We start from the raw sequence: 14,410 nt of genomic DNA, 5'->3' as shown, positions 1-14,410 counted from the left end.
GTGTGAGCCACTAGCACCCAACATACCTTGTTTGTTTTAGAGGAAAGGTCACCTCAACTTTTGTCCAGATCTGAGTAGCCTGGATTTTAGACAGATGTGTACCATCACAACTTACCACTGTTGTACTGTTTTATTTATTTTTGGGCAAGGAGTGAGGCTAACAGGAGGCTGGTGTTTAGTGGAACAAGGCAGATACATGAACTTATAGCCACAGCCTGCTTAACACTAAAAGCCTAGTGTAACTTCATGAGACTTTAAGACAAAATGCCTCTTGTGGGGTCTTTAAATCTTTTGTGTCATGAACAGTTAAAATAATACTAGAAGAAAAAGAATGGGCATTCTCCTCTCAGTTCTCTGCACAAAGAATAACCAGATGGGCAAATCATTAAAAATCATTTGGTTTATTTCCTCCTCACCTATAGAGCAGTTAAAAACCATGCTCCTTTCAGCTTTTAGAATTAAGTCAGTTGACTGTAAATAAGATCATACTCTGTATACAAAGTCAGCCTTATTTCTTTTCCTTTATACTTGCTATTTAAATTCTTCAAATCCCTCCTATCCTTTAGGAAAACTTGTATTCAAGTCAATTATTCAAGTGTAGTTCTGAGACTTGGGTTTCTACCCAAATCTTTTCTCATTATCCCTTCAAATCTGTGTGATCAAAAAGTGTAAACATTATTCAGCCCTAAATCCAATTGAGCATTCCAATTCTTGTTCTGGAGCACCTGCAGTTTTATTTTAATTCACTTTTCCTAAATTCTCTTAATGTTTTCTATTGAAGGTTTGATGATGCATGTAATCCTAGCTAATCAGGAGGCTGAGGTCTGAGGATCATGGTTCAAAGCCAGCTCCGGCAGATTTATATCTCCAATTGACCACCAGAAAACTAGAAGTGGTGCTATGGCTCAACTGGTAGAGTTCTCACCTTGACCTGAAGAGTTGAGGGACAGCACCGAGGCCCAGATTTCAAGCCCCACAAATGACAAAAAAAAAAAAAGTTTGATGAGCATCCCTTTAGGAGCTGAAACATATTCTACAACAAACCAACTTTTGGCCTTGCCCATATACTTTTAATTCAAGCCTGCCACAAAAGAATTTAACTATTCTACTTTTGTGAATAATCAGTACCAATATAACTTATGCCTAAGTCTGATAGCTTTACATATAAAGTTTGAATATCTTTACATATAAAGTTTGTTCTTCCTTCTATTTTAAGGCTTATCAGGATAAAACATTAAACAAACCTACTGTAAAGCCTTTATACTATAGCCCTACAATTTTAAAATTATCCTTAACATAAGGATATTACCTCTGATCTATTTATTTGACTTCTTTGTCTACATCAAACAAATAATTCCATATTTTCTCATGTAATATGTGGGAGGACCACAGTATAGTGCTGAAGGCGGCAAGCGTTGGAGTCCTTCTGTCTGACTTTGAGCTCTTGCTCTATTATATTAGCAGCTATGGAAAAAATAACCCATGATCTATAAAACGGGATGAACAGTGCCATTTCTCATCTCATGGGGTTGCTATGAGGGTAAAATGGCTTGAGAAAAGGAATACCTATAACTAATCTACGCCTGGGCCTCTTTCCAAACTCATTTCCTCCCAGTAGTCTCTGTCCCAGTGCTCATCATCCAGACACCAGTTTTCTTGCAGTCCCAATTCTTTCCTTTCCGTGTTCTTTCTCCCCATATCCGTAGTATTCACTTCTTGTCCTTGTCCAACTGTAAGATTTTAGAAAGACAGTATTCTCTTCCCTTCTTCTCTAACCCATTACTATTTCCTCTTCTTGATTTATTTATTTTTTTTAAAAAACCTAATTGTTAGCTGGGCACTGGTGGCTCACTCCTGTAATCCTAGCTACTTAGGAGGCTGAGATCTGAGGATCACAGTTCAAAGCCAGCCTAGGCAGGAAAGTCCATAAGACTCTTATCTCCAATTAACCACCAGATAACTGGAAGTGGTGTGGTGGCTCAAGTGGTAGAGTGCTTGCCTTGAGCTTAAGAGCTGAGGGGCAGTGCCCAGGCCTGGAGTTCAAGCATCATGACCAACAACAACAACAAAAAAACCTATTTGTTTTTCCCTTTTGCTCCATTAAAGAAAATCTTTAAATAAAAAAACTATGGTTTTCACTGTTAAAAAAGAAAATTAAGCTGGCCTCTGATGGTTTCTAAGTACTTAGGAGGATGAGAGCAGAAGACTGGTTTGAGGCTAGTCCGCCAGAAAAGTTCATGAGACCCTATCTTGAAAATAACCAGCAGGGGCTGGGAAGGTGGCTCAGTGGTAGAGTGCTTGCCTTGCATGCCTGAGGCCCTGGGTTTGATTCCTCAGCACCACATAAGAAAAAAGAAAAAAGCCGGAAATGGCGCTGTGGCTCAAGTGGTAGAGCGCTAGCCTTGAGCTGAAGAGCTGAGGGACAGTGCCCAGGCCCAGAGTTCAGGCCCCACGACCGGACACCCCCCCCCCCAAAAAAAAGCAAAGGCTCTTTCCCAGCTCTCTCTTCTCTTTCCCAGCTCTCTCTTCTCTTTCCCAGCTCTCTTCTCTTTCCCAGCTCTTTCCCAGGCCTTTTCCAACCGCGTGGAGGGCCAAGATGGCCTGGTGCCAGCCAGAACGATGAATAAACCTACCCCTTACCTGAAAAAAAAAAGAAAGAAAAAGAAAAAAACCCGCAAAAAACCCATGGGCTCAAGTGGTAGAGTGTCAGCCTGAGTTCAAGTCCTAGTACTGCAAAGAAAAGTAAATACTACAGATAAAAATCAAGTTCCTTCAATTACCTCTCCTAATCTTAGTCCCTTTCACTGAGATATCCATATGATATATACTCATATAGGAGCTCTTTTCTGTGCTTTTAAATATCAGAAATATATAGAGGGAAGGAGGGAGGGAGGGAGGGAAAGAGGGAGGGAGGAAAGAAAGAAGGAAGGAAGGAAGGAAGGAAGGAAGGAAGGAAGGAAGGAAGGAAGGAAGGAAGGAAGGAAGGAAGGAAGAAAGGAAGGAAGGAAGGAAAGGAGGGAAAATAAAAGAAAACCTTAGGATTTTTAGTCTCTATATATTTTGCAGATTGTATTGCAACTTTTAAAAATGTAAAAACTGTTCACACGTTGCATAAGACAGGCCAAAGGCTTATGGAACTTCACCATCCAGACCTGGAAGTATATGAGAAGGTGGTAGATGCTGTGTAAAACAAGAACAAATTCAGGCAAGAGGAGTGAGATGGCCTGAGTGGAACAGAACAAATGTGTTTACAGAAAGGAAGATCTGAGCAGACTTGGAGGGGTGGCCAAAATCAAGCAGGTATTTGAGAGAAGTACACTGCAGATAGTGCAGATACAGCAAGAACTGCTGTGAATAAGGAGAGAAAGTGCTGGCAGGAAATGAGGTCTGGGAGCTAAAGAGGAAAGGAAGTAGGCTGAGCAGATCACAGAGAGCTTTCATAGGCTATTGTAAAGACTAGCTTTTCTCTGAGTGAAAGAGGAAATGTTTTAGTCTATTCAGGCTTATGAACTAATGAAGCATCATAAATTAGGTATCTTAGACACAACAGAAATTATTCATCATACTAGAGGCTGAGGACATCAAGGCAAATGTGTAACTTGGACAGGGCCTGCTTACTGTGTCTTTAAGAGACAAAGAATCTTTTACAAGGGATGTTTTATAAAGGCTACTTCACCTCTATGACCTAATCATCCTCAAAGTTCCCATGTCCAATATTATCACTCGAGTGTTAGGATTTCAATTTGGGGAGAACATATACTTTATTTTATTTTATTTTTTTTGGGTCCAGTCATGGGGCCTGAACTCTGGGCCTGAGTGCTGTCCCTCAACTCTTCAGCTCAAGGCTAGCACTCTACTACTTGAGCCACAGAACCACTTCTGGCATTTTTCTTTTTGCTTATGTGGTGCTGAGGAATCGAACCCAGGGCCTCAGGCATGCAAGGCAAGTGCTCTACCACTGAGCCAACTTCCCAGCCCAAGAGAACATATACTTTAGGCCATTGGATCTTCAATGAAAAAGTTACAAAGTCTGTCTTTGATTGCTGTGCTGAGAAAACACTACTTGGAACAGCTTGGGTAGAACAGGCAGACCAGGTAGTAACATACTGTACTAATCCAACAGGTTACCATTGTAGGAGCACGTGCCAGAGTGGTATAAGCTGGAGGGAGGTATGGTAAGATCTTGGATCTGTTTTGAGTTCTAAAAGTCCTAAAAGAATGAATTTGAAGAGTGAAGAGAAAGTCAAGAATAACGCCATGACTTTGGCCCAACTACAGAATATGGCATTGTTATTTACAGAAATGGGGAAGGGAAAGGTAATTATACATATCACATTGGAATTCAGTAGAGAAGCTAATGACCTAACTCTGGGACTCACTGATGCATTTAGAGCCATGTATTGAATGAGATTTCCAACTGGTTGGTGGCAGGGTCAGAGACTATGACTTGGAGCACTTTAACTTAACAGGTCAGAGAAATGAAAGGCAAAGGAGATACTGCTGCAAATGAAAATAAAAACTTTGGAGAAACGTGTATAAGTAGTACAAGCTTTTATTCTTCTTAGGAGAAATAGTTGACCTCTGTATGGATAGATTCTGTATCCATGGATTCAACTAGTTACAAATTAAAAACATAAAGCCTGGCACCAATGGCTGGTGCTACTCAGGAGACTGAGATCTGAGGATCCAGGTTGGAAGCCAGCCTGAGCAGCGAAATCCAAGGAAACTCATCTCCAATTAACCATTGAATAGCAGCATTGAGTTGAGGCTCAAGTGGTAGGAATACTAGCTTTGAGCAAAAAAAATCCTCAAGGACAGTGCCCAGGCTTTATGATCTTCAAAGCCCAGGACTGAGGGGAAAAGTAAGAGAAATAAAATCTGAGATTATATAAAATACAGACTTTTCCTAAATAATACAGTGTTAACAACCTTATACATAGTACTTACATTAGACATTGTACACTTACAATGATCTAGAGAGGACATCCTCTCAATCACAGCCTTCTGCATAGCTGGGGTGACAGGCACCCTACACCAGCTATTATTAAGAAGCCTTTCAAAATTTCTGCTCAGGCTGGCCTTGAATTGCTATCCTCCCAATGTCAGCTGAAGAGTTGGTTTGTCTAGAGTTTTGCCAAACAAGCTAAGCAAGAAAGGGGATCAAAGGAGTAGTTAGAATTCAACACGCGAGTTATGACCTTATAATATAAATATAAAAAAGAGAGAAATATAGAGAAAAGAGAGCATAATGAGTCTTTGTCACATAACACAAAGTTAAAGATTTTGAGGGAGAAGGAGAGGGGAGGGATATGTGAAAGCTGTAACTTGCATGTATCTTTCCTTACCACTTTTTTAGAGGTGGGAAAACAACCAAACAACCCAGGCTCAGATAAACAATCAAAGAGCCCTACTTCCATTGAAACAAGAAACTAAAGGAAAACTTGGGCATGGTAGCACACACCTGTAAGCCTAGCATTAACAAGGCAAGAGACAAGGACATCCTTGAGTTCAAAGTCAGTTGGGCTACAAAATGAGACTGTCTCAAAAAGCTAAAGAGAGAGAAGGGATGATATTATCCAAAAAGTAATGTACCCTTTACCTGACTTATGTAACTGTAACCCTTCTGTATATCACTTTTATAATAAAAAATTTTTTTCAAAAAAATAAAGTGAAGGGAATGTGTAAAAGTTGACTGGATTTTGCAAATGATGGACAGTAGACTTCGGGGCAAAATAGAAGATTATGAAGAGTTGAGAGCAGAGAACAAGGAAAAGAGGGGGCTCTTCTATAAATGGAGTACAAAAGACAAAATGGCTCAAAAAAGTGGAGAGTCTGTGGTTACTGATGAGATCCAAGCACTTCCCATACTCACATATTCCTCCTTCCATTCGCAACTCCTCATACCCATTAGTGTTTCTCCACAGCTCCATCAAGAATGATTTTAGTAGGCCTGGGGCTGTGGCACACCTGGTCCAGCAAGCAAAAGGCCTGGAGCTCAAACCCCAGAATTGCAAAACAAATAAACAAAAAGTTGTTTTGCTTTAAACTATTTTTGTTTTTGCTACTATGGCTGCACAGGGACAAAGTAAAATGCTTTACATTTTCCTACTGGTAAGGTAAAACATTACTTCATGTTTAACAACTAGCTGTTATTTCTTCCCTTAACTTGCCCATTTAAAAAAAGTGAATTGTTTTCCTCTTATTTACAATGCCTTTAAAGCCTATTTAGTTCTCTCTTTTTTTTGGGGGGGGGGGAGGTCTGGTCGTGGGGCCTGAACTCTGGGCCTGGGCACTGTCCCTCAGCTCTTCAGCTCAAGGCTAGCGCTCTACCACTTGAGCCACAGCGCCACTTCCAGCTTTTTTCTTTTTGCTTATGTGGTGCTGAGGAATCGAACCCAGGGCCTCATGCATTGCAAGGCAAGCGCTCTATCACTGAGCCACCTTCCCAGCCCCTCTATTTAGTTTTTAATCGTTCATACAACTGTCATTCCTCAATTCAAATTTTCTTTCTTCTTTCCCCTTGCCTCCTTCCTTTTCCAGTTCTGGGGCTTGAACTCTGGGCCTAGGCATTGTCCCTTCTTTTGCTCAAGGCTAGCCCTCCGCCACTTGAGCCACAGCTCTACTTCTGGCTTTTTCTGAGATTGGAGATAAGAGTCTTCTTGGTCTTTCCTGCCCAGGCTGGCTTAAAATCCTGATCCTCAATCTAGCCTCGAGTAGCTAGGATTACAGGTATGAGCCATTGGTGCCCGGTTCAAATTTTCAATGGTTCATACCAATAACCCAAGGCCCAGGGTACTGCATTTCCCGCAAATCCCTCTGCACTGTACTTTAAAGATTGTCTAGTAAAGGCCCTTCAGGCAAATTTGGTTTCATTTTCTGCTTTGTACTACAATGGCAGAGTTGGTATGGCCACAAGTAAAGCATATTAATTTTCTGTTCCTCTATAGAAAAATCTATTCTATACATTTCAGGTCCCTGAACTTGCTTAGAATTCCAAGAATATAGCAGGTTCTTACTTTTGTTGATACAGTGAAATAGGGCTTCTCTTTTAGCAGATACCCCAACTATTCCTCCACTCTCTGTAAGCAGTCTATTACCAGAACTTATGTGTATATCATAAAACCTGTAACTACACGCATTCAACTACTACATACAAAAGAGAATCCTAGCACTAATAAAAGGTACACCAAGTCTCTAATAGTTTGTCATTTTTCTAATTATTTCCCTATTCTCTTATGCTCTGGCCAAAATAACCTACTATATTTTGGTTTATTTTAAAATATATAAAGTTTAATGGAAACATAAATGATGGTTCTAAAAATGAACTTCAGGTTCATTTCTTTAAAATTTAATGGATACCGCCTATTCCTAATCATTTAGTATATTCAACAGTTTCTCTTCCCTAATTTCTTGCTTAAGACCTGAGCAATGGAACTGTATCCTTTCTGGGATAAACACTCTCATCAATGATAGTCATTTATGCAGCTAGAATGAAGGGACTGCAGTAACTGCAGCATCTTCAGAGTCAACTCAAAGATGCAACTCAAACTTGTATACTTTTTTTGTTTCATCTTCAATATAAAAATTACCTTCTATGTTTATAGATGATTATAATCTTTTTTTTTGGGGGGGGGGATCTGGTCGTGGGCCTGAACTCTGGGCCTGGGCACTGTCCCTCAGCTCTTCAGCTCAAGGCTAACACTACTACTTGAGCCACAGCTCCACTTCCAGCTTTTTTCTTTTTGCTTATGTGGTGCTGAGGAATCGAACCCAGGGCCTCATGCATGCAAGGCAAACGCTCTACCGCTGAGCCACCTTCCCAGCCCCAGATGATTATAATCTTATACAATACCCCTATCATTTCTTTTCTTAAATGACTTTCATTTACAAGAACTGGGTGCCACGGTACACGTATATAATTCTAGCTCCTTGGGAGGAAGAGATATGATTGCGGTTCAAGGCCAGCACAGACAAAAAGTTAGTGAGACTCATCTCAACTAACATTACAGATGCAGTGGCATACACCTGTCATCCCAACTATGTGGGGTCTTAGACATGTCCCAGGCAAAAAACATAAGACCCTTATGTAAGTGAGACTTTCATTTACGTTATACCAGGGGTTTTACCAAGTATATTTTTTAATTATTTAGTGAGCCTTTAAATTTCTTAGTCACCAAATTTAATCAGATTTGTGGACTTTTTTCTTTTCCATTTGTGTTGAGATCATTACTAAAAATGTGAACTTGCTACATTCACTTTTTTTTTTTTTAATTTTTTTTGGTCCGGTCGTGGGGCCTGAACTCTGGGCCTGGGCCCTGTCCCTCAGCTCTTCGGCTCAAGGCTAGCGCTCTACCACTTGAGCCACAGCGCCATTTCAACTTTTTTCTTTTTGCTTATGTGGTACTGAGGAATCGAACCCAGGGCCTCAGGCATGCAAGGCAAGCACTCTACCACTGAGCCACCTTCCCAGCCCTACATTCACTTTAAAATCCTGCTTTATATATTCATTACCAATCACATCTCATATAAAGATTTCTTTTTCCTTTTCTAAATATATGTGGAAAGTTAAGCTCTACATGGTTTAATTTTGTAATTTACCAATTTATTATTCCTAGCTCAGTTAATCATCTTAGTAATGTGGTTTCTGACTGGATTAACTTCCATGTATAATACTGGACTAAGTTAATGCATAAGAATGCTTATAAAAGCATATATAGAATGTGTATTATTTATCTACATACATTCTGTGTTGTTTATGTATTACTTATACATACTAAGTGTATTTATGTATATCACAAAGTAATGTATCTTAATGTCTCCAAATAATGCCTGTCACATTACAAGAACATGTTTGTTTTTTTTCTTCCTTTTTATCTCAATCACCAGGGATAATAAATATTATGTTGCTCCAATTTATTTTAATACTATTGTTAAATTTCCTGAAGCAAGCCCAGTGTGGCAGAGCAGACCTGTAATCACAGAACTGGAAAAACTGAGATAGGAGAATCCAGGTCTGAAACCAGCCTGGGATTCTGTCTCATAAAAACTAAACCAACAAAACCAAACACCAAGAAAAACTTTCCCTGAGGCAACGTGACAGTGAGCTTTGTATCATCATATACTTTACGCAGTATTTTCACCCAAGGGAACTCTATCTTAAGGAAATAATCTAAGACAGAAATTGTTTTATGTACAAAGATTTTGAGACTGTAGTATCTATTAAAAAATTAGAAACTCTTGAGAAATTCACGCAAGCATCATACAGTCATTAAATGACGCTGACAAAATAATTCAATAGTAGAATAAAAGATTACGGTAGCAAGATTTAAAAAAAAGCAGAACACAGGGTTATTCCCATAAGTATCAACAGGGTAAAAATCAAATACATTCAGAAAAAATATTGGATGAATCCACTGAAGTTTTGTTTTTTGTTTTTGCCAGTCCTGGGGCTTGAACTCGGGGGCTGGGAACTGTCCCTGAGTTTCTGCTCAAGGCTAGCACTCTACCACTTGAGCCACAGTGCCACTTCTGTACTAAAGGGTTTTAGTAGTTACTGCATAGTTGTCACATAGATTTTTACTATTTTACTGCTGGCTTCCTATAGTTTTCTAAAATGGTGAACCTTGGTAACATTGATTTATTATTTCCGGAGTATTCACTATACAGGCCAGAGTTCTGAGAGATTATTGAATTATCTCATTTAATCCTTAAATATGAGATTAAAAAAAAATCAAGGTACTGTCAGATTAAGCAACTTGCCCAAGGTCATGCAGATAATCACAGATGGTGCTAAAATTTGAATCTCAGTAGTCTTTGTTTAGAACTCCTAATTGCTATACTGAAAAGTTTTGCTTTATTTTATGAAGTTAAATATGAAAAATGATCAATCCAAACCTTGTGGTCTTCTCAGTTACCAGTTTAAATATTTGCTCTGTCATTGATTGCCTTTTAGGAATAAGAGAATACTGCAAGGCAAAAACTTCCATCTCTATTTCCTATACCAATATTTCATGTGGCCATTAACGTGTGTGTGTTTGTGTATGTGTGATGTGTATATGTGTGTATATATCCTAGGGCTAGAACTCTGGTCCTAGGCACTGTCCCTGAGCTTTGTTGCTCAAGGCTAGTGCTGTTACTTGAGCCACAGGTCCACTTCCAATTTTTTGGTGGTAAATTGGAGGTAAGAGTTTCACAGGCTTTCTTACCCAGGCTGGCTTCAAACCTTGCTCTTCCTCAGCTTCCTGAGTAGTTAGGATTACAGGTGTGAGCCATGGGCATCCGGCTGGCTATTGACTCTTAAATGCTAATATCCTTATTTATTACACAAACTGACAGAGATTCAGAGAACCCTATCTAGCATGGAAGTCTGGAGACAACCCAATCAAACCTGGCTTTTAGAACTTTTCCTTCTTAATCCCCACCTATACTTAACACAGTAACAGTTGCCACTCTTACCAATATAGGTCTGCAAGGTAACATTCATCCTCTCTATAACCTACGGGTCTTCCTCATTTGCCATTCAGCCGGTATCTACTAATTCAATAGCTGAACCAAGAAAGATCCTCAACATGGAAAATTTCACTCTCTTTTTCGCATTGCTCTTTGTTGCTTTTAAAAACCTCATCAGTTAACCACTTTGATTCAGTTTTTTCAAACTGTTTTGGGGGTAACAGGACCCTCTGGGAACTAACAGATATTCAAATATCAATCACAGGAAGAAATATTCATAGTTTTTACACCACAATCAGTAAAAATAACTCTTGCCTATATGTAACTTGGTTTGGCTTCTTTTATAACCATATTTCTTAAAAAGGAAAAAAAATGCAGACTCCAACATGGTTAACAAACCCAAGAAATTCTTCTAAATATAAGATTTTGCATTTTAATGTAACTTAGAAAACCCGTTCATACAATGGCTTTAACACTGCACATGTAAGAAAAACCACAGCCATAAAAACAATGAGTAAGTGTTGACATTGGAAAAATATTGCAGTCAGAATATCATAATTTCACCTACAATAGCAAATGGCTTTTGTCAGTAGAGGAACAAGTACAATTAAAAAAATCCTGACTAGGATGATGCAACTATTTAAGTCTAATCCAAGGTGGAGGCCCCCTTTTAGGGAAAAGAAAATGGAGCACTAACACTTCAACAGGCTGGTTAAAGCACAGAAGTAAAAATCCTACTGCCCAACAATGTATACATTTATTTATACAACGTGATGCAGCACATGAAAAGCTTATGTCAATTAGGAAAAAAAGAGAGAGAGAGAGAGGATGAAAAATCGACACCATTTCTTTTGCAAAAGAGAAAGTTTTTAACTTGGGCGAGCCATTCTCTGGTAATAACTGGGCAAGATAGAAGGGCGGGGAGGGGGGGGGAATCCAAGGAAAACAGAATGCTTTCTCCGAAGACTGAATCCTCTACTTCACTACATTTCCTTACAGCTCTAAAATTAAAGTTTTTAATCTAATATGAAAAAAATCTATTAAAAATTAGCAGGGACTTGTGTTATCTTACACACACACACACAAAGCACGGCCAGCTGTCTCACAACCTGATTCTTTCCAGATACCTATCATACTCCACACCTAGCGTTTAAAATGGATCCCTTCTTTAAGGGGGCGGGGGATGTATTCGTCAGCCCTGTTAGAAAACCGGGCTCCATACTGTTAACATCAATTCGAGGACAGCCTCCAACTTCCAACTGGAAGGCCCAACCTGATTAGTGAGTCGGATAACAGATTTAAACGGTAAGCAGTTCCGGCCAACTCCGGTCGATTGTGTTGCTGTTGTTGTTTACGTCAGTAAACAACCCGAGATCGTTCTGCCAGGAAGAAAAGCCCTTCCCTGAGCGAGGCGGCTTCACGGCGGCGGCGGCGGCGCCCGGTGCCGGGCGGCGCTCGGAGCCGAGGAAAGGACCAGCACAACCCACGACACGCGCACCCCCGTGTGCGTGCGTGTACACACACGGTCACGTCCACACGGCGTGTGGCCCGCAGACCCGCGGGGAGAGGCGAAACCACGGCGGGACAAAGCCCGGCGCGCCGCCGGCAGCCAGCCCGGACCCAGCGGCCGCAAGCCCGCGTCCCGAGCGGCCGTCCGCCGCGGCTTCCCCTGCGGACGTGGGGGCCAGGCCAGCCCTCCCGAGCAGCGGCCTTTCCTTCCCGTCGCCCCTAACGGGCTCCGGGCTGCGAGCCAGCGCTCCCGAAGGACCGAGGCGGTCCCTACCGGGCCCCGCAGGGCGCCCGGGGCGGCAGCTGTTGGGCTTCGAACCGCGCCGCCGCCGCCGCCGGGCTCCAAACGGCCGGGCGGGCCCGGGGAGGCCGGGCCGGCCCGGCGCTGCTCCTCCGGCGGCTTTGGAACTCCCCAGCCTCCGCTCCCGCCCCTGCAGGCCCCGGCTGCGCACCCTCACGCCACCTACCCGGTCCCACACCATCCCAGAGGCCTCCGGCGCTCGGGCCTTCCGCCGAAGCGTCGCTGCCTCCAGTCCGGGGCCTGAAATGGCTGCGGAACAAAGAGAATCTGGGCTCGGGCGAGCCTCGGTCCGATTGGCCAGGGGGCGGAGCCCGCCGCGGGAACATTCGGCGGCGGTCGCCTTGGCGACGGCGGCGGGATTGGGGCTCCGGCTGGGGAAAACCGCGGCCTGGGTTGGCCCTGGCCTGCGGGTTTGCGTCGAGTGAGAGGCGGCGCGCGACAGCGGTTTCCCAGCCGGCTTGCCGCCACGGGCCTCGGCCCTGAGCTGGACTCACGGAGGCTCGCGCCTCCTGCGGCCGACACACCAGCCCTGAGCCTGTGGCTCTCCCCCGGCCCGGCCGCAGCGGACTCTTCCCGGCGCGGTGGGCCCCTCACCCGAGCAAAAGGGACAGCGAGTGTGATCACGTAAGGACCGCCCCAGCCGTGACCCCGGGTGACAGCCGACCCCGGGAGCCTGTTTGGTACCGAACACGCCGCTGATCACACGAGCACACAATTGCAACTTCTCTGGGGAAAAAAGAAAGCAGAAATGGCAGCGGAGATGGATGTCGGGGACAGCTGGCTGCTTAGTACAAGTATGGTGTATCTAGCGGAAAACCGGTTCAAAATCAAGACATAAAATTACGTCTTACACGATCAATGCTGTATCTCATATAAACCAGTTTCTTTGCCCTCTCTCCTTAACCAGCCATCATGGGAAAAGGATATTCTAACGTCCAATAAAATAATACAAAATGGGAGCGAGGTAGACATTTTATACCTCGGTCAAAGAATGCTCTTGAATTCGTATCAGCTCCCCCATTTTTCTTATAGCTATAAGTTTACTGGATATGAATATTTAAACTTTGCAGAGCAACATGCTCGTTCTTTCCTAAGACGATGCGAAAATATTCCTCGTGTAGTACGTGTAAAAGTGCCTGCTATTCCACTATCTTTCTTAAAAGTGTACTCGTTTTGAAAATGTTGCCTTCTAATACTTTCTAGATTACAGGACATCTTAGAAAGTCTTGTGAAACTTTTACAAAGACAGCTTGTTTGTTAATAAACCCGTTAATAATTATATTTGTAATAGCAATCATTTTACAGAAACATCTAGTTTATTTAACTTAAATTTTGAAACTAAAAGACCATTTTAATCCGTGGAACACATTAAATAAATATTTTAAATAACCAAACAATACAGTTTCAATATTTTCTAATGTTAACTTGATAGCTACTGGATATCTAGCATGTGTGAAAAAAGCTTCCAAATAGGAATCTATATCTAAGAAAAATAAATAACACTTCCTAAATGTAAGTTTAATGTGTCTACAGGGAAAATTACCTGTAACTATACAAAACATTTATTTTCTATTTGAAAAATTGTTTTGTAGAATGAGTACCTAGGTAAATCAGGACAAAAAGAGTGTTAGCCAGGTTCTGGTGGGTCACCCCTGTACTCCTAGCTACTCAGAAGGCTGAAATCTGAGGATTGTGGTTCAAAGGTAGCCTAGGCAGAAAAGTTCATGTGACCTACCTCCATTTAACCAACAAAAAGTAGTGTGGCTCAAAAGGTAAAACAATAGCCTTGAGCAAAGAAGCCAAATGAAAACAAGAGGCCTGAATTCAAGCCCCAGTACTGGACTGTATGTACACACACACACAGAAATTTTGTAAAAGAAATACTTGTAAAATCTCTAGACAGCAAATAATGATAGTTGTAAAGAGCTACTGACTCAGCAGTTAGTAAGAAATTCACCTAAAAGTAATTTGAATTAATAATAATTTGGAAATAGTTCAAATAAATTGGTCAAAAATTAAACATTATTTAGCTCAAGTAAATTTTGAAAGAAATCTTGATTGTCAGATGATACAAAATTGAGATTAGGCAAATAAAAAGCATTCTTTTTAAAACCTGAATGAAAGTGATTGGAACTGTTAACATAAAATAGT

At 41.6% G+C, this 14,410-nt stretch overlaps 1 protein-coding gene across 1 annotated transcript in view; it reads right to left on the bottom strand.

The window, feature by feature from the left end:
• Tnpo1 (transportin 1) overlaps positions 1-12,558 on the bottom strand; it is a 98,513-nt gene extending 85,955 nt beyond the window's left edge. The window contains exon 1 of the mRNA XM_042690801.1: positions 12,426-12,558. Within this exon, the coding sequence (XP_042546735.1) occupies positions 12,426-12,440 (15 nt within the window). The 5' untranslated portion in view covers positions 12,441-12,558. The remainder of the gene's footprint in view (positions 1-12,425) is intronic.
• Between the last annotated feature and the right edge of the window lie 1,852 nt (positions 12,559-14,410).

The sequence above is a fragment of the Dipodomys spectabilis genome, unplaced genomic scaffold (genome assembly GCF_019054845.1).
Source record: "Dipodomys spectabilis isolate Male_0828 unplaced genomic scaffold, ASM1905484v1 ptg000140l, whole genome shotgun sequence".
NCBI classification, from domain to species: domain Eukaryota; kingdom Metazoa; phylum Chordata; class Mammalia; order Rodentia; family Heteromyidae; genus Dipodomys; species Dipodomys spectabilis.
This window is presented reverse-complemented; position numbering and strand designations above follow the sequence as displayed.